This window comes from Vombatus ursinus, unplaced genomic scaffold, assembly GCF_900497805.2.
Source record: "Vombatus ursinus unplaced genomic scaffold, bare-nosed wombat genome assembly UNPS02014798.1, whole genome shotgun sequence".
Lineage (NCBI taxonomy): Eukaryota > Metazoa > Chordata > Mammalia > Diprotodontia > Vombatidae > Vombatus > Vombatus ursinus.
In genome coordinates, this window is record NW_020954576.1 from 73690823 (window position 1) to 73716467 (window position 25645).

The 25645-nt window shown below is 36.2% G+C and overlaps 1 protein-coding gene across 5 annotated transcripts in view; it reads left to right on the forward strand.

Annotated features, from left to right (window-relative positions):
- The window catches only part of LOC114050146 (serologically defined colon cancer antigen 8 homolog), a 268476-nt gene that overhangs the window by 16825 nt on the left and 226006 nt on the right, over nucleotides 1–25645 (forward strand). For 3 of the 5 annotated variants that reach the window (XM_027871749.1, XM_027871747.1, XM_027871750.1), the window contains exons 2-6: nucleotides 6788–6940; nucleotides 7053–7138; nucleotides 10293–10406; nucleotides 13361–13483; nucleotides 21907–22044. In XM_027871749.1, coding sequence (XP_027727550.1) covers nucleotides 6788–6940; nucleotides 7053–7138; nucleotides 10293–10406; nucleotides 13361–13483; nucleotides 21907–22044 — 614 coding nt within the window. The remainder of the gene's footprint in view (nucleotides 1–6787; nucleotides 6941–7052; nucleotides 7139–10292; nucleotides 10407–13360; nucleotides 13484–21906; nucleotides 22045–25645) is intronic. The other 2 variants (XM_027871751.1, XM_027871748.1) reach the window with 2 other exon arrangements.

Genomic DNA, 25645 nt, shown 5'->3' on the forward strand with positions numbered 1-25645 from the left:
GGCACCAGGGTAGCAACCATATGAGTGGAAAGAAGGTGATATAAAGGGAGAAATATTGTGCTGGTAGAAATGACAAAACTTACAACAGATCAGACATGTAAGGTGAATGCAAGTGAGAAGTTAAGGATGGCACCCAAGTTGTAAGCCTGGGTGACTGGGAGGTTGGTGGTGATGCCCTCAACAGTCATAAGGAAGGGTTTTGAGGAAAGAAAGTTATGGTTTTGGAAATCAAGAGTGTGAAATGCCAGTGGGACATCTGTCCAGTTTGAGATGTCCAAGGGAGAGTTAGTTGATCGTGTAAAGCTGCAGCTCAGAAGTGTTTGGTGTGTCAATATGTGCCTCCATGCCTCAATGATTGAATATTCTTATATTTGTATCTAAGAAATTCATAGTATAAGAATTAAATTCTTCTAGTTTTGCTTAATTTACTAATTAAGACCCTGTTTAGACCCTCTATCATAAGAGAAATATTTAAGACCTCATATTTTGAATACATATATCATAACCAAAAATGACTGTTGTAATATGACAAATTATATAAGTGATATTACCATTTGCTAATGCCTTTAATGAAGGCATAAAGATAGTTTTCTAAGAATTAAACTAAAACATAGAAGTGTAAGCTAGAACCCCTCAGTGAATCTTTTAATTGATTTGATAGTCTTCTTGCCATTCATTATATAGACCTGAGACTGAGTTAATGTTGATATATAGGGAATTGTTATAATAGAGTAATTCTATTGTAAAGATAATTCTGTGATCATATTAACTGAGAATGCCTTTTGTTAGCAAGCATAAGAATGATTTCTGCATACTTATAAAATTCAAGTATATTGTCTCTTTCAAAGGGACAATAATACTTAATAAAATATATACACTTATTTTGTCAACTCAGGTTTATTTTTTAAAATATGAACCTAATGGACATGCCTTTTTTCTTGAATTGTTCCCTGTTTAAGGGCATTCACTTAGTTTCCATCTTTAGTCATGTTTTAAAAGATTAACTAATGTAGATATTGATCAGTTGATTATAAATTTGCTTAGTTTTGCAGTACTAGTGTATAAACTGACCTCTGATGTACCTGGAAATAATTTGGAAAACAAATTACAAAGTGAGTTGCTCAGCTTATTTTTTTTTCCCGTTAAACTTTGGTGTAGGTAGCATCTTTGCCTTTCCCTTGGTTGCTGTGGTTTTTTGTTTGTTTCTTGAAGCTATTTGAGAACTTTTGACTGATTTTTTTATTAATCCATTGAAAGCTGCAACTATATATCTATATATGTATATTTGTGTATATATGTGTATGCTCTTAATCTGTGTGTGTGTATGTTAACCTTTTCTGTGTGATAGACCCCTTTGGCAGTCTTGTGGACCCCTCCCTGGAATAATGTTTTAAAATGAATAAAATAAAATGCATAGGAATACCAAGGCAACAGCTACATCGAAATGCAGTTATCCCAACCACAGTAAGCTGAGGACTCCAGGTTAAGAACCTCTGGTTTAGATGAAAAATTTTTGAAAAATATGCTGAAATAATTCCATGCAGGTTATCACTTTTTCTGAAGGAATGCTCCAAGAATATAAGCTTCAGAAAAAGTCATAACCTGAATGAATTGATGGAATTTCATCATCTCAGAGGTTCATATGCCAGTGAAATCAAGGGTCTAATCCCTATCTTAGATGAAATGATGATAGAATAAAAATGTTCCCATTCACAAAGCAGTAATTCTATAATTATCTCGAAATAATTTGCAAGCAGTATTCCAACCTCTTTCAACTGGAATGGCTCTTTCCAAAGTTACCAATGGTTTCTTAACTTGATGGCTTTTTCTCCTTGCTTCAGGTCTTTCCCCTTTTCACTGAGTCTTCCATAAGCTGCCCAACTGATTTTTAGGAAGCATGGGTCTAACTAAGTCACTCCACTGCTCAATAAACTCCAGGGGTTCCTTGTTACCTGCAGTCCTAGGATCCACCTGCAAACTACTATTTGCTGTTTTAATGGCCTTTATAATTCTGATTTGCTTTTCTAATCTTATTATATGACTTCCCTTTATACCTGCTTTGGTCCAAACAAACTGGCCTTTTTGTTCCTTACTTCTGATGCTCCTTCTCCCTTTTCCAGACTTTTGCAAAAGTTAGTTACTCCACATGCTTGGATTGCATTTCCCTTACCTCCATTTCTTAGAATCTTTATTTTCTTTCAATGTTCGTCTCAAGCACCACTTCCTGCATGAGGCCTTTTATCATTCCTCCCTTCCCCCCTTCCAAACTTCTAGTGCTCTGTGCCAGAAAATTATCCCTTGTTTAGTTTATGTATATTTATATGTATCTGCTGAAGTTGCAGGTACTCCTTCATTTACTTAGCACAGGGCTTGGCATATAGCTGCTACTTAATAAATGCTTCCCAATTAATTAATTTGAATAAATGCTCATTGATTTGTTAATGTTAAAAAAGATAAGTCAGAAAGTGAAAGGCTCCATACAGAGGCATAGGCTACTTTTATTTTTCTCTATTATGATTTTGTGTGTGTTTTATACATTCACGTGTATATACATGTATATGTAAGTTAACACAAGTCAGGAGATTTTCTTTCAAAGATTTTTATTTTTTTAAAGTAGTTTAAATGAAATCTTGAAAAAAACTAGGGCATATATTGTCATGCAAATTACAGTATTGCAGTACTGCTGTATTCATTGTGAAGTCTGTTCAGTTAATTCAAAGAGGTTTTTGGTTTGAAGTAAAGAGGTATTAACTTAATTTTTATCCCTAATCTAGTGTCTTTAATTCTGTTTCATTATTCTTTAGTCTTTTTTCATCTCTTTAGATGATCCTAATTTGTATGTTAAGAAAAAGCTTAGATTTTAGCAAGTGGATGAATTTTCAGTGACTGCTGCTTATTTCTTGTGCTATCTTAGCTATCTCCTATCTGCATTTCTCTACATGTGAGGTCCTTTGGAGATAAAGTTATAGATCAATAATTTATTCCTAAATCATATGCTTTGTTGGATAAACCGTATCTACCAAGTAATATTTTCTGTAAGAACATTAAATGACAGAATCAGGATCCAAAAAGCTCTTGACAAACTAAAATTATGGAATCATACAAGCAAGGTGAAATTAGTAAGGACATATATAAAGCATTATACTTGCTTTCAGAAAATTAGTGTACAACTGTTTGATCAGGAGACTTGGCCAGAAAACAGCTCATGCTTAAAAAGACAAAAGGGTTTACTCATTAACAGTCATCAGGAGTGGCCAGAGCAGCTAATGCAATTTTGTTTGTTTGTTTGTTTATTCTGAATTTAAATACCAACAAAACTGAGTATTTCTAGATATATAGAACAAAACAAAAAGATAATGACATTTGAAGTTGTCAGTCACCAGTTCATAACTCATTTTTAAATAATGTATAATATATGTATTTATGTATAAATATACACATATATTTACTAAATGCCACATACTTAAAACTGCTCTATTTGTACTTCCTTTTTGCTTTTCGGTACATTAATTTTTCTTTTCAATGACTTGGGTTTTGGGTTTTTTTTTTTGTATTATTTTTTGGCCTTATTATTGCTACTCCAGTTTCTATAAATTGTTCTACCGGTTCTGCTCACTTCATTTTGCATCAGTTCATACTGCCTATGGTTCTCTGGAATCATCTCTTCTGTTATTTCTTACCATACAGTAATATTTCATCAAGTTAATCAGTTCAGGATTGAGGTGCTTTTTTTTTTTTTTTAATCTGTAGCCTTTGACACGGTCAGTCACCTTCTCTCTAGGGCTTCATGACACTGTTCTCCCTTGTTTCTTAACTTATTTCACCACTCTTTTTCAGTTTCTTTTGCTGGATCTTCAGGTTGCAATAGCTGTGGGTATCTCCCAAGGCTGTGTTTTGGACCATCTTCTCTATATATATTATTATGCTTGATCTCTTCAAATGCTAGCAATTATCATCTTTATTCAGATTATCCTCAGATCTAGTTATCTAGCCCTAACCTTTCTCTTGACCTTTAGTCTCACATCTCCATTTGCCTATTGGACATCAAAATGTCCGAAACTGAACTCATTATTTTTCTTCTCAAACTCTCCCTTCTCCCAGTATCTCTCCCATTGCTGTAAAAGGTACCGCCATCTTCCCAGGCTCCCAACCTAGGGGTCATCCTTAACTTCACACTCTCACCCATTATATCCAATCATTTACTAAGGCTTGTCAATTTTCCCTGTAATAGATCTCATATGCTCCCATTCTCTTCTCTGACATTGCCATCTCCCTGGTGTAAGCTTTTATCACCTCATGCCTGGACTGTTAAAGTAGCTTTCTGGTTGCTTTGCCTACTAGAGTTTCTTTTCCCTCCAGTCCATCCTCCACTGTTACATCATTCTCCTTAAAGTGAATGTCTGACTATGCCATCCTTTCCCTCCATTTAATAAACTCCAATGGTTTCCCTTTCATTCCAGGATCAAATATAAAATGTCTGTTTGTCATTAAAAGCCCTTCACAACAAGTCCTATCTTTCTACTCTTCTTTCTTTTTAGATATAGTTTTATTTATTTCATTAAATATTTCCCAATTACATTTAAAAAAAATTAACATTCCTTTTTTTAAATTTTGAGTTCCAAATTCTCTCCCTCCCTCACCCCTTGAGAAGGCAAACAATATGATATTGATTATACAAATGAAGTCATGCAGAACATTTTCATATTAGTTATGTTGCAAAAGAAAAAGACACAGAAAAACAAGAAAAATAAAGAAAATAAAAAAGTATATTTTGTCTGTGCTCAAAGTTTATCAATTCTCTTTCTGGAGGTAGATAGCATTTTTTGTCACGGATGCTATGGAATTGTCTTGGGTCATTGTCTTGATCAGAGTAGCTACTAGTCTTTCATAGTTGATCATCATTACAATATTGCTGTTAAAATGTACAGTGTTCTCCTAGTTCTGCTTACTTTACTTTTCATCAGTTCATGTAAGACTTCGTAGGTTTTTCTGGAACCATCCTGCTCATCATTTCTTAATAGGACAATAGTATTCCGTCATAATCTTACACCACAACTTGTTCAGCCATTCCCCAACTAATGAGCATCCCCTCAATTTCTAATTCTTTGCCACCACAAAAAGAACCGCTGTAAATGTTTTAGTATGTATAGGAACTTTTCCCTTTTCTTTGATCTCTTTGGGATACAGACCTGATAGCAACATTTCTGGGTCAAAGGGCATACACTGATTAATAACCTTTTAGGCATAGTTCCAATTTGTTTTCTGCACAGCTCCACCAAGAGTGCATTAATGTTCCGTTTTTTCCACATACCCTCCAGCATTTGTCATTGTCCTTTTCTGTCATGTAGCCAATGTGATAGGAGTTAGCCAATCTGGTACCTCAGAATTGTTTTAATTTTTCATTTATCTAAACAATAGTGATTTAGAGCATTTTTTCATGTAACTGTTGATAGCTTTGATTTCTTCTTCTGAAAACTGCCTGTTCATACCCTTTAACCATTTATAATTAGGGAAATAACTCATTCTTATAAATTTGATTCAGTTCTCTATATATTTGAGAAATGAGACTTCTATCAGACACTTGTAAAAATTTCCCCACCAGTTTCCTGCTTTCCTTTTGATTTTGACTGTATTAGTTTTGTACAAAACCTTTTTCAATTTCATGTGATCAGAATTATCCATTTTGTTTCCCACGATCTTCTCTGTCGCTTGTTTGGTCACAAGCTCTTCCCGTATCCATAGATCTGATAAATTTTTTGGTACTCCCCTAACTTACTTATGGTATCACTTTTTATGTCTAAATTATTTATCCATTTTTACCTTTCTTGGTACATAGTATAAGATATTAGTCTATGCCTAGTTTTTGCCAAACCACTTTCCAATTTTCCTAGCGATTTTTTGTTAAATGGTGAGTTCTTGCCCCCAAAGCTTAGATCTTTGGGGTTATCAAACGCTAGATTACTGTGGTCATTCACTATGGTGTATTATGTACCTAATCTACTCTAATAATCTACCACTCTATTTCTTAACCAGTACCAGATTATTTTGATGATTACTGCTTTGTAATATAATTTGAAATCTGGTACTGCTAGGCTACTTCACATTTTTTTCCCTGTTCATTCCCTTGATATTCTTGACCTTTTGTTCTTCCAGATGAATTTTGTTATTATTTTTTTCTAGCTCTATAAAATAATTCTTTGGTAGTTTGATTTGCATAACACTGAATAAGTAAATTAGGTAGAATTATCGTTTTTATTATATTGGCTTTTCCTACCCATGAGCAATTAATATCTCTCCAGTTGTTTATGTCTTTATTCTTATTGTGATTTATTTCCCCTACCTTTCCCAGGTTTCACCCACCACCACCATAAGTAATCCAGTGACATTAGCTTCCATGCATTTTTACTGTCCTCCATGCTTGGAACTCTTGCTCTTCTCTCCCTCATGGCTTTCTAGATTTCTTTCAAGTTTTGGCTAAAGACCCACTTTCTTCAAGAAACCTTTCTCAAGCTCCTTTAATGCTAATGACTTCCTTCTTAGATTATCTCCAGTTTATCCTGTATATACCTTGTTGTATGTAGTTATTTGAATGTAATCTCCTCCCCTTCCCATTAGATTGTGAGCTCCTTGAGAGCAAGAATCGTTTGTTTTGTTTTTTCAATAGTTCTTTGTCTCTTAGGTGCCTGGCATGTATCAGGCACTTAATAAATGCCTATTGATTGAGTAGAGGAGTGCCAGAGACAATAACTTACTCTCTAGAAACTACCTTCTCCTATTTTCGTTGCAGAACGTGCCAACAGAAGCATTCACCAACTGACATGTGCCTTTCAGGAAAGTGATATAGTTGGGGAAGATGAATTTGAACATGAAGAGTCCTCTTGTGAAACTGGTACTGAGGAGAGTGGGGCTACTTGGCACGAACTACATCATAGCCATGCAGGTACATGATTGGTATTTAAATTTGATGAAAAATTAAGGGATTGTGATGCTATAATGACTAAGATCAGCTATTATTCTTGGGTGGAGCTAACAAGTTGATTTTTTTTCTTTAGTTAACCAACTTAAAGCCTTGTTAAATCAGCAGAACAACAAGGAAAATGAAGTATCCTCACCAAGAAGAAGAAAACTATCACCTTTGGTTTGTATTCCTTTTGAAGACTTGACAAAATCAATAGATTCTGTTTTAACATTGTATTTTAAAATCATTGTCACTTTATCAGTAACCTAGATTGATTGCCAACTCTGAGCCTAACATTCTAACACAAACTCCATAATGCCTTGTATTTTTAAAAGCCATTTTTCATGTCTTCCGACATATTTGACTGAAGCCTCTATGTATTTGCTCTAAAGGAGGGACTTCCAGTGCTTTGAATTTCTGTGGTCTTGCCTTCTAGAATTCTTATAAGAAGAAGATGAGCAAGAACATGAGGCTATCATTAAACTATAAGTAGCCCGTGTCCCAGAACCCCAGCTCAATCCAACCAACCCAAGTTCAATCTTTGGGTGCCCTTCAATATCCCTTTGGTATATCCTGGCCCCTTGGAAACCTCAGGGTATAAATTCTATCTAGATTTCTACAGAAAGATGAGGTCCTCATTTCTGATCTCTGACTTCCCTTCTCCAAATCTGTCAGCTCTCTTTAAAGGCTAACTTCAAGTGTTCACCTAGAATTTATGTCAACTGTTTTTCAGTCATCCCCATGTACCATCAGTCTATCATCCATCCCCAATGTAGTGTCTGTTATTTGTCAAAAATTACCCAAGGCAAGTGAGGAGCTGACTCCAACCAAGAAATATGATCACAGTCCCACTGATGGTATCAATGGGACTGTTCAATCTTATGTAGGGAGATGATAACTTCAGAGTAAAAATACCCTCCTCTTGGCCTTTTGCTTTTGGTTTTTCTTCTTTTTTTAATCTAAAAAAAAATTAACCTACCTCATAAATTTTTAATTTGATTACTAAGTAAAATGAAATTGATGAGATTGTTCATCTCCTATCCTTTGTTAAATGTTTTCAAATTGCCTACCAGTGTATTTTAATTCTCATCAATAGGCAGAGGTATAGTAGAAAGAACATGAAATTAGGAGGGCCTTCTGAAGCTTGAGTCCTGAATCGATGGATTGCTTGCTGTTTAACTTTAAGCACATCACCCTTCATATCTCAGGGCCTTGATTTCATCATCTGAAAAATAGTGATGATGATTATCTGCCATGCCTTCCTCATAGAGTTGTTTTAAGGATTGAATAATTGATGTGAAAGCACTTTAGGAAGGTAGGACATTCTATATAAATGTAAAATATTCCATTAGTCATATTTTAGAATACCTTTTTGCTATAATGTGTCAAACATTTTGATCCCTTGAATTATTGTGCTGGGACACAGTGACATGTTAAGTTCTTTTTTTTTTTTTTAAGGGATGTAAGGTTTATAATAGAAACGTGTAGTAATATTTCATTCTAACTTTACAATTCTATATTTAATATCTAATTTAGAGATTTGTGTTTCATTGATGAGATTATTGATAAGATAAATCTCACATAAATATGACTGCATAATAATTTAAGAAAATAATTTAAATAAGATGTTTTTGTCATTCAGACAACTATCACTAAGTATTTGGCTGTGAAGTGCCTTCTGCAATATATTTAAGCACATACTACATGAACTTTTTAATCTTATGGGTCAATGTGTTATTACTCTATTTCCTGAAATAACTAGACATATCTGCTAGCATTTTTCCAAGATAAATTTTGAAAAACTAATGTTATATAGAGATAAAACATAAGCTGCCAGAAAGAAAGCATAATAATTTTGATAATACATTATAGATTTATGCCTACTCATGCATAAAGAAGACAGGGTATTTGGAATCAGATGTTGACAATTTAAATGTAATGATTGCATGTTTTGATATTTAAAACACAAAGATGTGATGAGATAACTTGAGCATTGATTTTCTCCTTTCAGATCTAGTTATCATTAAAAAATCGAAGTATTCCCAATATAGTTGGTATTTCAGGGAACATGCAGATTTTTTTATGTGACCTCAACAATATACATTTAAAAATTATAATTTTTTCCATTGACTTAGACTATACATATTCACTAAGAGTGGTAAAAATTCATGTTGGTTTTCCCTAAATTATTAATAGAGTATAGAATTTCCACAGCCCTTACAGATCATCTATTATGACTCTATTTTGTAGATGAAGAAAATTAGACAGTGAAAGTTTGTGGCTTTGCCAAGGTTCCTTAGCAGAAAAAAAAATTCAATTCCACATCCTCTGACTACAGTTCAATAAAACAAGCATTAAGGACCTATGAGATGTCAGGCATGTGCTAAGTTCTTGGGACACAAAGAAAAAAACCAAACAGCCCATTTCCTTACAAGTTTACATCCTATTGATGAGGACTGTATGTTATTCCTTTCCATTGATTTGAGATTATAGCATTTAGTTGACATATGATAGTCACCACAAATATTTATTTTGGTCACCAGTTCTCAGAGATACCAGAGAAGAGAGTTATGTCCACTTCTGTGGGGTGCAGTCTGTACTTCCAAGATCTCAGAGATCTTTGGTGCCTGGAAGTGGGAGATTGCGCGGATAAATGCTGTTGACTCTTCTTTTTCTTTCTCTCCTAACACTGGTTAGTCAAATGTCAGACAGATTTAGATGTGATATACATACAATTAGAGTGTTAGAAGCTCAACCATTCAGTAATATGGCTTCTGAAATTCAGCTTAATGACATTGGCTAGTGGGCACTGCCGCTTATTTAAACAGAACATTATTCTAGGAGGCCATAGGGATGTGTTCTTCTAGAAAAATATGCTCCTTGAGGAAAGGGGCTATTTAATTTTTATCTTTGTATAATATTGTTTAACACAGTGACTCATACTAATAGAGCTCACTAAATGTTGAATCAAATGGAAATTTTGTTATCAGAGGATGAGTCTGTCCTATCCACTCGATCCTGCAGTAATTTCTAGGAGAAGGTTGCGCCACCCAATGTTAGCAGGATATTGATAACATTCATATGCTATTCTACCATTTTTATAGCACTTATCCAAACAATTTTATAGCTGCTTTAACTTTACAGCAATACCTCCTAGTTTTGTCCATTCACAAGGTTTTTAGAATAAATTTATAGAAATCACACACAAAAAAATCATGCAGTCATTATTTTTGTCCAGGTTATACCAAGTCCTAGTACCAAATGAATGAGAAGAGTGATAGCTAATATTTCTACTCAATCCAAATATAGCTAACCTGTGTGATTTTCACCATAGAACACAGCAGAAAATGAGAATAACAGTTTTCCTGCCCTATTTGATCTTGTTCCCATTTTTAATGATCAATCCCAATACGTTCATCATTTAGAGGAAGAAGTGAAATTTTGTAAGGTAAGTTTGGGGTTTGCTTGCTTTTTGTTTTAGATTTTTAAAATCTAATAAAGTCAAGTTGATTTTTTAAAAATTTACAATATGTACTTACATCAAATTTTCATTGAATTTATTATCTTCTTCCTAAAACCTGTCCTAACCTCTAACTTCTTTCTTTATTGATGGCACGATTTTTCTCTCAGTTGTACAGATTTCTAGCCTTATCTTTGACCCTTTCCTCTCTCTTCCCTAGAACTGTTGTCTTATGGATTTGTGATATTGTTTTTGATTAACACTACCATATCCAATCAGTTGCCAAGCCCTGTCATTTCTAGTTCTGCAAAATTTCATCTGTTTCTTCTTTACTATTCCCATTGCAACTACCTTAGTTCAGGTCCTCATTACTTCTAACTTGGACCGTTGTAATTCCCTCTTATCTGAATAAGTTACTACTTCTCACAGAAGTAGAGAAAGTATGTTGATGTGAAGTAAAGAGAAATAAGATTGAACATAGCAGGGCTAGCCAAGGTGTAATAAGAAATAGCCATTTGTAGCAGGAGTGTGAAGTCACAAAGGTGCTGTTTGTTAAATGCTAATCACAGAATCTGAGTTGAAATGAACCACGGTGGCCATCTAGTCTGTTGTGGACTTGAACCAGGACACAGGGAAGTCCTTTAACATCTCTGACAGAATATCCAGGCTATACTTAAAGATCTCCCATAATGAGGAACCCAGCATATTTCTCCGGGCAGTCCATTCCACTCTAAGACAGCTTTAATTGTTAGCTTACATTAGTCTACCTTTTTGTGCTTTTAGTCATTGCTCTTAGTGTTTCCCTCAGGGTTAAATACTTCTTGCATATGACACCCTTCAGATATTGGAAGACATTCATCTATAATATCTTCCCCTAAATATTTTATTTTCTTTAACTACAATCTCCACCAGAAGCCATCTTCAGTTTCTTCAGCTGACACTCATATGGCCTGTCTGTCACTAGAGGATGAGTCTGTCCTATCAACTCAGTCCTATAGTAATTTCCAGGAGAAGATTGTGCCACCCAATGTTAGCAGAATATTGATAACTTTCATATGCTTGCCCTCTCATAGCTCTTTCTTTGAATGCATGCCAGTTTGTCAATATGCTTCCTAAAATTGCTGCACCTGGAAGTGTAGACTAGTGCTCTAGTTAATTCTTGCCAGGGCAAGGTAAATATATTAAGTCTCTCTCTTTGGACACCATACTTCTAATAATTTAACCTAAGATCACATCCATATACTAATGAAATCACAGCTCCAGATTTCCTTCTCTTGCTCTCCCCTCCTCTATCTCCCCATCACCTTCTCTGGCCTCTCCCCCCTCACTCACTCTTTCCCCTCCACCTCTTTTCCCTCCTCCCCCCTCTTCATATATGTGTATATGTGCATATATATGGGGGAAGGTACTGTAATATTATGCTGTTGTCTCACATGGGACTTGTAGAAAACTAAGATCCAAAGGTTTTTTTTGGGGGGGGGTATGAAGTGGTAGGTGGGGGCACAGAATATTGTTTAATCTTTTTTCCCATCCTGTATACTAAATACAGAAAAATTCTAGCATAAACTTTAGGTCCCTTAATGTTCTCTTGAGTATTTCTCTGCAAAATCAATTAAAAGAACATGGAAATATTTCCTAATTCCCACTCCTAGATTGTATGATAAGTCCTTTGAGCTTTTCTTGGGTCATTTGATGATAAAGAGTAACCATCAACTCTGGATCAGGATTCATTCCATGCTGTATAGTTTATAGAAGCAAATAACTCTAATTGATAACATTTTAACTTCTCTTAAGTATTTATCATATTCAAATTTGTATCTTTTTTTTTGTTTTCTCATGATGTTGGGTATAAAAACTTTTTCAGGGTGGAGAACATTCATTCATTTTTTTCTTTTCCTCTATAACCTAACAATATACTCTGTGTAGTAGGTGGTTAGTAAACTTTTACAGAATAAAATAGCAATTCTAAATTGTATTATTCTAAAGTTCACTATGTCTTATCCTGCAGTACAACAAAAAAAAAAAACCCTAGACTTTTGTGTGTGCTCCCTCTTTAACAACTCTCCATTTAATCTTCACCATCTATTTTTGTGTGTGTACCTGTTCCAGTCTTCCATACCTTCAATCTACCTGATGGGGTGATGGGACCTGGACCCTGAATTTTCCTATACATTTCAGCACCCCAGTCCTTGGTGACTGGCCTGAGGTATCAGACCCAGTCCAGTCCACCTAGATAACTCAATAGTCTTTTCACTGTGGCTCTCCCAGCCCCTACCACTTAACTCCTTTTACTGTTTGCACCCGGGCCCTCCAGACTATTTACCACTCCCTAATCTCGTCCAAATCTTCTCATGGTCTTTTTTGTGTATAAAAGTATCATTCTCATCCCCATCAAGCTGCAAATTTACTAGGATTCTGCCCATAGTATTACAATAAACCTCAATACCTTGACTGAAAGAAGGCTTGAGTGGTTGAATTCTTTTCAGGCAGACCTCCCTGTACCCTTATATTTTGGGGTTCTCAGCACACCAAACTGCAACATCCCCATTTTTGTCTTTTTGTTGATTTTTTTAACAAGTTGAAACCAGTCAGTTATAACTTGTTAATATACATGTTTTTTCTTCAGAAAATTAAACCTTTTGTTTTGATGATCTTTTTCTTATTTTCTGATGATAAATCCTTTTGTCCTACTTCCTAGTACCTATTCTTTAGTTGGGTGGGATTGAGGAATAGTCAAGATCACAAGTAACTAAGAAGAGTACCACCAATCTCAACAATATTTGCTATCTCAAGTCTTTTATTTGAGTTATAATGCTTATGTAGATTGTAAACACCTAGGAATAGAAATAGTTTTTTACATTGCTTTAAGCACCCTGGTATTCTGCAAGGAAAAACAGTCTGTTTAGTAGTTTAAGCATATATGCTCTTATTGCTTTCTATAGGAAGAACTATCTGGAATGAAGGAAAGGATACTCATAGTTGTGCAAGAAAATGAAAAGCTTCAGGAAGAGTTGAAATCCAGATCAGCAGAGCAGAAAATTGAGCATATCTTTATGGATTCGTCTGTGAGTAATTTTTTTTAGATGTAAGAGCCCAAGAGTGGGCATGGACCATTTTTCAGAGTTGAACAGTGGAACCATTGCTTGTAACTTTGGCTTTATCCACTTGATTAAATTTTAGCATTAACTGGGGATGGTTTAATTGGGTCAGGCTACTACAGATCTGTGCTGCACTGGGACTGAGTTTATACATGGAGCAGAAGAATCTCCCGGAAGTTTAGAGAGATCTGGATAGAACAGAGCACAGACCAGAGACAAGAGACCTGAAAGCAGGCTTTGGTCCTTGGTGCGAGGTGCAGCCTGTGCATCACACTACTTCTCACTGACTGTTTCCAGCTTAGCCTGAGAGATAACAGCCTTGAGAGGAAGTGGCATAGCAGCCAAATAGGTCGTAGCATTGGGAGTCACATGACCCCAGGAAAGAAAGGAACAACATGGCCTTGTGGATATCCACAAGTGAAAGAGTGGTGAGAGCTCCTGGCTCCAGTTACCTGGAGAGGAGAAGACAGTACTAATGTATTTCTGGAACTGGAGATCAAACGGTGACTGAGCCACGGTGTGGTGGAGCAAGCCTGCCCCTTACGCACTACTGAGTTATTTGGACGTTGCAGACCTAATGGGAAGGGGACTGCGTCTCTAACAACCCCAAGTGCCAAATTACTTTTGGAAGAGCCCCATGCACATAGGCTTACTACTCTAAGCTTGGGAGGCTGTATGTATCCTCAGGGAAGCTGGGGGAGGGTTACTGGAAGATTTAAGGATTAACTCTTGAGCAACCTGTCTTGTTTCCTTTCCACGAGGAAGCCGAGCCCCAAAAGCTTTCACTTGCCTTGCCACTAGTTAGTGGAAAGAGAATTGATCTTGAGGAGAGTTAACCTTCTGCCTTTGTGGAGAATTGGAAGGGAAGATGAAGGCGAAGATCAAAAGAGAGTGAGACCACAGGAGATTTGTGACTTGATAACCTGATCTACTAATGCTAATCGAACTGTCTCATAGGCTTCCAGTCATGTCCCTTCTCACTAGACTGTAGGAACCCTTCCCTTGAGGATAAGGATCTTACCTCCTGCATTTCAATCTTTGCTGTATATGAAGGTCGTGAGATGATAAATTTAAATCTGGAAGGGATCTTATAGAAGGAGTGAAAAGCCAGGCATAGTCTGACATGGACCCTAGATTTTGGAAATAGATTTCAGAATTTTTAGGAGAAGATAGGATGATTCTCATGCACTAAAATTCTACAGGGGAAGTCACCATAGGAAGAATGGGAAACTAAAGAAAGAAATTCTGTTGACACAGAGGTAGACAATCTCAGTAAAGAGGAAAAATGAGAATTGTTTGAAGAAATCAATGTGGATGTACAGAGAACTTGCCAACCAGTGTAGATTTTTATAAGATATGTACAGAAGATGCAAGTTAGAGCTGGTAACAAAATGGAAACATGAGTGAGACATTTTTATATGAATGCTATAAAAACGGTGTCGAGAATGCTAAAACTGAGAATGAGCTGAGGCTGATGAGGGAAGGTAAAGACAACAAGTAGTGTTTTGGCTGTATTGATGGAAAGAGGATTAAAGAGGATTGGATCCCTATTGGAGGTGAATGGTGATATCTTTGACTGACAGTGGAGAGAAGAAAGTGCCTCTCAGGTCTTATTTTGCTTTGGCTTCCTTTACCAGGGACAGTGACCCAATTACAGTGGAAATGACAGAACAAAAATTGCTAACTAGGAGTTTATGCTCAAGATAAGTTAGACTATGATAAGTTGCCCTTGATGATTTCAAATCACCTGGCCCAGATGAACTAGATCCTTGGGATACCAAAGGAAATGGAAGATGTAATTGTTACCCTTTATTTGTGATATTTAAAAGATCATGGAAGATGAGGATTAGAGAAGGGCAAATGTTTGTCCTGATGTTCAAAAAAAGGAAGAAAGGAGACTACAAACTATAGGCCAGTTAGCTTGACTTTGATTTCTGGGAAAACTTTAGAATGGACCATTAAAGATATAGTTAATGAATAATTACCAAAGTAGTGCCATGATGGCTTCATCAAGGGCTGGTCATGCCAAACAAACTTCTTTTTCCTTTTTCTCTTTTGAACAGGACCTATGATTTTATTGGTCTAGGAAATTCTGGGAAGCAAATATTCTCTACTAGTGCAGGTTGGCACTTGCTCTATAACCTATAGGTTTGGAGATTGCCTCAGTCATTGAGATAGTAGATGACTTTTCCAGGTCATGCAACCAGTATGTCAGAAACACTTGAAAACCGCCTAGATCTTTCTGACTTTGAGTGATTGTGCTCTCTTTCCCACTTGCTCTCTCAACAGGGTTAGTAAACTCATAGATCAGGGGAATACTATAGATACACTTGATAGATTTTAGCAAAACATTTGATAAAATATCTCATACTATTCTTTTGAAAATGATGGAGGTGTGACCTAGACAGTAATATAATTAAATAGACTTAGGTTTGTTGAACAACCAGGCACAGTTAATGACTATTTCTCATTAACTTCTTGTCAGGAGTTAGGTCTCCCATGGAGTATCTCCAGGATCTGTGTTTGGTTATGTACTGTTTAATATTTTTACCAATGATAGTGGATAAAGGCATAGATGGCATGCTTACAAGATTTGCAAATGACACAAAACTGGAAGTAACAGTTGACAGGCTGAATGATCTTGACAGGTTATGGTAGGCTGAATATAAGATGAAATTCAGTAGGGCTAAAGGTCAAGTTTTATATTTGTGTTAAAAAAAAACCAACTTCACTTGTATATAAGGATTAGGATAGCAGAGAGGGAAAAGATCAGGGGGTTTTTGTGAACTTGCAAGATCATTGTTAGTAGTATCATGTTAAATACAAAAAAAATTTGCAATTTTAGGCTTAAGAGGGACCCTATTCCAGAAATTAGGAGGTGTGATCACCCATCAATACTCTGACCTGGTAGAGCCACATCTGCAGTGTTGTGTTGAGGTCTGGATGCCTCGATTTAGAAATGACATTAGTAAACTAAAGAGCATTGAGAGGAGGGAAGCCAGGATGATAGAGAGCTTTGAGGCCATGTTGTATGAGGACAAGTTAAAGGAACTGGGAGGGCTTAGCTGGGAGAAGAGAAGATTCAAGGGGATAGGTCAATTGTTTTCAAGGATGTGAAGGGCCGTCGTGTGATGGAGAGATTAGATTTATTTTCTTTGGCAACAGAAGACAGGAGGACTCAGCAGTCAGTGGAAGCTGCAAGGATTTATATTTAGGTTTGATGTTAAGAAAACCTTCCTAATAAAGTGGAGTGGGCTGGCTCTAGAGTTCTTCTTCTTTTGAGGTCTTGAAACAGAGGCTGAATGACCTCTTACCTAGAATGTTATGGGAAGGATTCCTTTTGGGTAGATCTTAGATGAAGTGGCTTCTGCTAAGATTCTTGGATCTCTGATTAGAGGTCATTTACTCCAAACTCCTTATTTTGCAAATAAGGGAACTTGGAGATGTCTAGTGACCCATTTAAATTCACACAGATGGCAAAGCAAGAATTGGAACCAATTGAATCCAAATCTAGTATGTTTTACCATATTCTACCTCCTTTTTCCAAGGAAAGAGTCAATTGTAAATCAGAGATTCCTTTTCTATTCTAAAAGAAATCTGCTACCTCAATCTGTGTTGGAATCTACACTCATTCCATGAAACCTAGTATATTAGATGAAACTAAGTAAAAATGGAAAAGTTATTAGCAATTCCACTCCTACTGCCAATTAGTCAGAAGGTAAGTGAGTGTCAATTGTTAATTCAAGACTTTGCTAAGGATGGCAGAATGGCAAACTCCTAACAGATGGCATGCTACCTCATTAGCTTTGAATCCCTGGTGTCAAACTCAAATAAAAAGAATCCCTACAGATAGCAATATTGACTTAGAAAGCTACAAATTATCATTTTTAGTGTTCTGTTGTATTTTTATGTTTTGTTAAACATTTATGAATTATATTTTAACCTGGTTTTGCCTGAACCTGGAGTTTTGTGGACCAGGCTTGGGGGCAAATTTGACACCTCTGCTAAAAATCAACCTCATAGCATGCCTTTTACTTTTCCTTCTAGGAAAAGAAGAATGGGAATCAGAAAGCTGAAGCATTAGGAAGGAGCCCTGTTCTAGATAGAAGTCATACTAAGATTTAGAGTTGACTTAATGACAATTTGAGAAAGTAAACCTTTGTTAAATTGGAGAATATTAGCGTGTAGCTCAACAAATAGAATACTGGACCAGAAGTAAAGGGACTGGAGTTCTTTCCTATACTTTTCACTGACTATCTGTGTAACCCTATATAAATCCCTTAAAAGCTCTGGACCTCAGTTTCTTCATCTGTCAAATGGGGAGTTGGTGGCCTAGATGATTTCTTAATTCCCTTTCAGTTCTAAAATTTTATGACTATGATATGGAGTTTCTAGGTGGGCTTTGAAATAGCAGGTAGCCTTAAAAAATAAAAGCAGTATTAGAGTTCTTGCCATCAGGCAAAACATTGCTTCCCCCACCCCCCCACTTGTTGACTGTAACAAGTAACCAATCAAAGGCTTTCTCAGTTTTTGTGGAAGCATTCTATGTGATGATTCTGAAATATTTTAGTTGTGGGTATCTTTGATAGCTTTGCTTTAAAATTAAATATTGTGGTCATTAGCTAATTTAATTAGTTTAAATATATCTATGACATGAAAGAGGATGTAACTTTACTTAGACTTTTAGTTTCCGGGATCTGGAACTATTCTTCATTTAGAATGATTCCTGAAGGTATCGTTTGTACCCCTGAAGGCATGTTGTTTAAATCTACCATTCACAAAAAGGAAATGGTAGTGTTTGTTCCTAATTATAAAGTGAGTAGATGGGTTTTTTTAGTTGATTTTCCTGAGCAGTCATTTTTAATTTATGATCAATTGTTAAATTATTTTTTCTTTTCTTGAATATATACATAGATCCATGCTGTTGATAGATAAAATTTCAGTTATTTTAGATTTTGAATGCCAAAATTGGAAAAAAAATCGCATGAAATATATTAAAAACGAACTTATTTTAAAAGGAACTCTTTTTTCCCCCACTTTTTCCTTTCTAAATGTGCACTCATCTAAACATGACTGAATTATTCATAGTTTCAACAGCCATGTAGTGATATAGCAGTTAAAGCTGGCAAGTGAGTTCATTTGGGAAGTAAGATGAGAAAGGAAATGAGGCAGATAAATGAATCAGAGGGAGAAGTAAACATGGCAAAAAGGGAGGGAAGTGGTGGCAAGCCAACATGTCTTTTCACGTGGACAAAGGAATATTGGTTTTAAAAAATGTGTATATGGGTTTAATTTCAGAAAGCTGTATCAATAGATATTATATCTGTCTTATCTATTTGGTAGATGATTATATTCTCCAATGATTTAACATATGGTAAATAGATTTAAAAATTATATTGCATATATTATTAAACCTTTATTCTATCTAATTTCTTTGTTTCTCTGTTGCTGTTTCTCTATTAGTTGTGATAATTAATAGATTTTCTAGGTGTTTACTGAAGTACACTCACATACACACACATACACACATGCACACATACACATATGGCATTGTACTTGGTATTTTTATTTTAAAAGCAAAGCAAAATAAAACCTCTCAGAATTCCTTTCATTTAAATGGATCAATCACTATTATCTTTTGACCTCTATTAATATTTTTTCATTTTAGTTTTTTTATATATTGACAAAACTATTGGTTTTTACGAATACATAGTCTTTGATCATTACTTTCTATAAAATAGTATAGGAATTATATAGTTACTGAACTTATCTAACTGAGTGAAAGTAGATGCTTTTCTGTTCCCCCAAAGATTCAGGCCTTGACTTGAGTTCATGTTTATTAACAGTACATGATTTACAGGATTTCCATTTCCTTATTTCATTATGATGAATTATAACCCTGGTTTTCTAACTGTAGCTGAATCTGACTGATTATTTTAAAAGAAGTTAACATGAAGAATGGTGGGATTAATTCCAGGTTGGTAGGACCAGCCAGGATTTGGGCTCTGCTAACAGAGCTTTTGAAAATACAGGGTTTTCTCTATCTCATGATGATGGATCAAAGTAGGACTTTATTAGAGGTTAATTATGAGCATGTTATATGTTTGAAATAGTTGTAGATATATCAACCTGATAATTTAAATATGTATTTTTAAGTAGAAAATTTCCCGGATATCCCCCATGCCTGCCCTTAAAAAGGTCTTCACAAGTTACTCTGACTTAAACATCATTATATTTATGCTTATTTACTTAGGAAAAACTAGTTCTTCTGAAAATATATGTGTGTGAATTTTTAATTGAAAGGATAGACTAAACTATGGCTGCCTTGAAGCCTATACTTTCCCAGCAGTCACCTCAGAGTTTATACCAGAGGTCTGCAACCAATGGCAGTAAAGTCAAAGATGGTTTTCTTATCCCTGGCTTGAAAGAATTGATGCTACTTCCAATGCCCAGCACTTCAGAGTTGGGGGTTTAGACCTTGGTGTAGCCAGTTTTAAAAGGTTACTTACTCTTGATTTATAGCTCTTAACAAATGATACCTTAAGTACCTATGGACTCTACTATGGGTATTAATATTCTGTAAGGCAGGTAAGAGATTGAAACATTGGGATGTGGGAGAATGACCAAGAGTCAAGAATCTGTGAGCTGACATCAGTGGGAACCAGAGCTAGCAGGGTGGCCCTCTCATGGATTTAGGGGTGAGAGTATATGTCCTAACCCTAGCCCCTCTCTGGTACTGGGTTTAAATGCCTCCTCCATTCTCCCATTCTGATTTCTCCCCTTCCCTCCATAACAACAACAACAAAAACCGCCTTGTTTTACTACTCTGTGGTGAATGAATGCCATTCTTTGGTACCGAGCTGGGACATGATATAGTGGCGTCCTCCTCAGGGACTGGCTTTGGATGTCTACTCTTCCAGTTCCCAAACCTCTTGACTTGAGTCACTGAATCAACATTCAAGCCTGGAACCCAAATCCTCTGCCCTGCTTCACCAGTATATAACAAAAGCACCAATGCCTCATCTCTACCATGGAATCCCTAGACCTCAGGCCTCTCCACAACAGGACCAGAGCCTTTGTCACCAGACTTTGCACAAGCTGGACCCCACCCAGGACCAGAGCCTTAGATAAAAGACTTCTTGCCACCAGGACCTCTTCTAGGATTAGGGTCTCTGACACTAGACCCAACCAGGAGCCCTGGATATGCTATATTTGCAGAAAATCATCTGATTAAGTATCATCTCCTGCCACCTTGGGATGGGGCACATGAACTGGTACTGAATGTGAGTTCAGTCAGGTCCCTGGGAACCCAAACACCAGGTATTTGTAAACTCAAATGCCCAACTTTATTTCACTTCTTCCCTGATGCTTAAGAGAAACTTAATTGCCATTGTTCTTTGTTATTTCAGGGCCTTTGAGGATAGGAGAGCTAGTCAAATGTTATTATTCAGTCCAATGACTAACAAACCCTACTTCTTCCCATAATTGAGTCTGACTATGAATAGATTAAAAATCCCATCTCTTCCCATTCCATTATCTCCTTCAGCAACAATGCTACCCTCTCTCAATTTATTGGCCTGCTGTACTTGGTGACTTCAGTTTAAATGTTGATGTCCCCTTGAACACCCTCACCTCCCAGTAAACAACATCTTCAATTATCTTGACTTATACCTTTGCTTCACCTTGCCTGCACATAGGGATGTTTGACTTCTGTGATGTTTGTCTCTGAAATCCCTTTGCAGATCAAGACCTTTTGTCCTTCCTTTTTTGATCTACCTCTTTCCTGTTCACTGTTATTTAAAGCCCTTTACAATTTGGTTCAAGTTTGTTATTCCAAGCTTATTTCACATCATTTCTCCTTGTTACAATCTATTAGCGTGTTATATGTTTGAAAGAGTTGTACATGTTCCCTCCCTCTACATTCTCTCCTTCCCTGAAAATATGTTATATAAATGTTGGTCCCCATTAGAATGTAAACTCCTTGGGGTGTGGATTTTTTGCTTTATCTTTGCTTTTCTACCTTTAGCATCTTGCCCTATGCCTGGCCTCTTGAATTGGAGTAAATAGCCCACATACGACACAGTAGAGCTCATCAAAGCAGTTTGCTTTCATTAATATGATTTATTTTTGTAAATTGCTGTATTTTCCAGGCACTGAGGGAAAAATGGATTTCTCTTTCCCCAGCTATGGTAGGAGAAACTACACTATTGCTTACTTGAAATTTAAAAAGATTATCCCATAAATCTCCTAGTGTACAAACCTAAAATTATGATTTACTAGTATGCATATGTATGTATATATTTTTTTTCTTCTTAGAAATAAAGCCTAATATCATAATATCAGTTTAACTTGGAATTTTGATGGTAATAAATGACTACATTTTTATTCAGGGAAATCCTCAAAATTCTTGGGTGAAGCCAGTTGATGATTTAAGAACGTGTCAAGGTAGAAAGTCACATGATACTTCAAATGACCCAGAACAGGTTAAATCAACTGCCTATGATCTGGAAAAATGGCACCAAGAACTTGTGAGTAATCAAATATTTTTGATTTTCATGTCTCATTTTTGGAATTTCTTTTTTTATTCACTAAGTATTCTAAAAGTGTAGTACTTTATGTTTGATCAGATATGTAGAATTGTTTTCATTTCCTGCCATAATTTATTGCTTATTTTCACAAGATTAGTAGTCATAAATACTGTAAGAGATCAGGGAAAGGTTTTGTCTCTTCTAATTTTAAGATATGACAAAAATGGAAGAAGCAGGCTGTTTTATTCATTGGTTGCAGTGCCAACAAAAATTGAATATTCTTTTCAAAAAACTGAGCAATGATTTTTATTTAATAGAATTTTTATTAAAGCAGATGTACATTTTGATTTTAATAAGTAAATACTAATTACAGTGAAACAAAAATTTTACATATAATATCAGTTAATAAATACAGTAAGAAATCTTAAAATTAGATTATGAGTTGGAAGGGATGTTCATACTATCTAGTCCAACCTGAATCTGACCAAGAATCTCTTGTGTAACATCCCTGACAAATGATTATCTGTCCTCTGCTTCAAGACCTTCAGTGAGGGAGAATTTACTACCTCTTTAGGCAATAAATTCCACTTTTGGACAGCTTAAATTGTTATCCAGCTTTTAATTTATTTTAAGGCAGAATCTAATCCTCTGCAACATCTACCTATCTACTAGCTCTGCCCTCTGGGGCCAGCCCAGCAAGTTTTATTCTTCTTTCATGTGAAAGCCCTTCAGACATTTAAAAGATTGCTCATATACCTCCTTGAAGTCCTCTTCTGTAGCCTGAACGTCCCTAGTTCCTTTAACTGGCCCTTGTATAACATACTTTCTAGTATTCCTATTATTTTTGTACCTAAAATGTAGTACCTCAGTATACGTGGCATGAGTCTTTTATATAGTGAAACTCTTACTTTTCTTGTTGTGCTCACAGTTCTTCAATAGACATAGTCTAGGGATAACCTTATCTTTTTTTGGGGGGGGTATACCACCATGCAGTTGACTAATATGAAACTTGTAAGCCTCTAAAACCCATGTATCCTTTATATGGGCTTTATTATCTAGCCAAGTATTTTTGCATTTGTCATTCACCTCTGGTTTGGTATTTATTGAAGATATTGTTCACTTGTGAAATTTATTTGTTTAATCTGTTTGGACCTTTATAATTACTAAATTTCACATGATTCCACTTATCATTCTAGACTATTGAGATCTTTTTGAATCATGTGTCTCTCATCCATCATTATTTTTCTCTCCTAGATTCACCCCATCTGCAGATCTGAATAGTATGTTTTCAATTCCTTTATCTACACTATTGATAAAAATATTGAACAGACTAGGGCCAAGAATGGTTCCCTAAGGCACCTCACTAGATACCTCAGTCAGCATTACCACTCTTTAGTGTCTGTCATATCCAGTTCTATATCCTCCTAAATATAATATTATGATATAATACTAACCTATATCTCTCCATCATATTCACAAGTGTAGTATAATATACTTGTTAAATGTTTCCATGTTCACAAACATGGAAGTGAAACTTATTTATGAGTTATGGGAACATCAAGTATGTGACCTGGTTAAGATGTTAGAGAGCATTTCAGTATAGATATACTATAGATACAGAATGCCATGATGTATTTTTTTAGTTAACCTGCCAAAAAAAGAAATGATGTTATTTTACATGACCTGTCCTTTACAAACCTTTACTGGCTATTAAGTCAAATCAACAAGCATTAAGTGCCTACTGTGCACTAGGCACTGCACTAAGTACTAGAGATGCAAAAAAGGGGGAAAAAACCAGTGTCTACCCTCAAAGAGCTCACAGTGTAATAGGGTAGACAACATGCAATATCTATGTACAAACCACACACACACACACACACACACACACACACACACAGAGAATAAATTGGAGATAATACAAAGAGGAAAATTACTAGCACTGAGGGAATGAGGAATAGATTCCTGTATATGGTATTTTATATGTAGAATATGGTATTTTAAATGTAGAATATGGTATTTTAAATGTAGAATATGGTATTTTAACTAGTACTTGAAGGAAGCCAAGAAATATAGGAGGTAGAGAGGAGGAGGGAGAAAATTCCAGGCATGGGAGATAGCTAGTGAAAATGCCTGGAACTGGGAGATGGCAGTGTCTTGCACTAGGAATAGAAAGGAGGACAGTGTCAATGGATTGCAGAATATGTTAGGGGAGAGGGCTAAGTTAAAGTGTAAAAAGATTGGAAAGGTAGGAGGGAGCCAGGTCTGGAAGGTCTTTGAATGCCAGACAGAGAATTTTATATGTGATCCTGGAGGTAATAATAATAGAGTTAATTGAATGGGAGTGTGGGAGGTGGAAAGGAAAATGACACAGCCGGCCCTGCATTTCAGGAAGATCACTTTAACAGCTATGTTGAAGATGGACCAGAGTGAGGAGAGTCTTGAGGCATGGAGACCAACAACAAAGCTATTGCACTAATCCAGGTATGAGAGCCTGCTGCAGCATAGTGTCAATGTCAGAGGATAGAAAGGGGCATATATGAGAAATTTTGAAGTTTAAATCAATAGGCTTTGGCAAGGGATTGGATACGGGGAGTGAGAGAGAGTGAGGGTGACACCTAGATTGTGAGCCTAGGGGACTAAGAGGATGTGATGTCCTCAGCAGTAATAGCAAAGAGAGGAAGAAGAGAAGGTATGGGGGGAAAGGTAATGAGTTTGGGACGTGCTGATTTTAAAATGCCTACGGGATAATCAGTTTGGGATGTCTGGAGGTCAGTAGAGGGTTGGCTGTGGATAAATAGATTTGAGAGTCATCTGCAGAGATAACTGAATATCTAAGAGCTGATGAGATCACTAAGTGAAATAGTATAGAGGGAAAAGAGAAGAGGGCCCAGGACAGAACCTTGGAGGAGAAACCCACTTTTAGCAAGTGTGGCACCATGGAGATCCAACAAAGGAGACTGGGAAGGAATAGTCAGGCAAGTAAGAGAAGAACCAGGATAAGACAGTGTCATAAAAGCTTAGAGAGAAGGAGAGTAACAAGTAGCAGAGAATGATCAATAGTGTCAAAAGCTGCTGAGAGGTCAAATAGGATAAGGATTAAGGAAAGACCATTATTAGATTAGCAAATACAAGATCATTAGTAACTTTAGAGAGAGAAGTTTCAGTTGAATGATAAAATCAGAAGCTAGACTATAGAGGTTTAAGAAGAAACTGAATGAACAGGAAGTGGAGTGACTAATTATAGATAGGCTTCTCAAGGAGCTATCTACAGAAGGCAAGAGAAATATAGGATGATAGCCAATAGGGACAGGTGGAACAAGTGAAGGTTTTTTGAGAATGAGGGAGACCTCCGCATGTTTGTAGGCTGTAGGGAAGTAGGCAGCAGACAGGAAGGCATTGAAGATGTGGAAAAATGGGGATGATAAGAGGTGGCAATCTTCTTGAGAAAATAGTATGGGATGGGATAACTTATACATGTAGAGGGGTTTTCTTGGAAAGGAGGAAGGCCACCTCTTCATTTCTTCAAAGAAGATAAATGGTAGAAGACATCTGAGTGCTAAGGCTTGGCAGGGCAGGACTTGAGGAGAGGAGGGCACTCTTG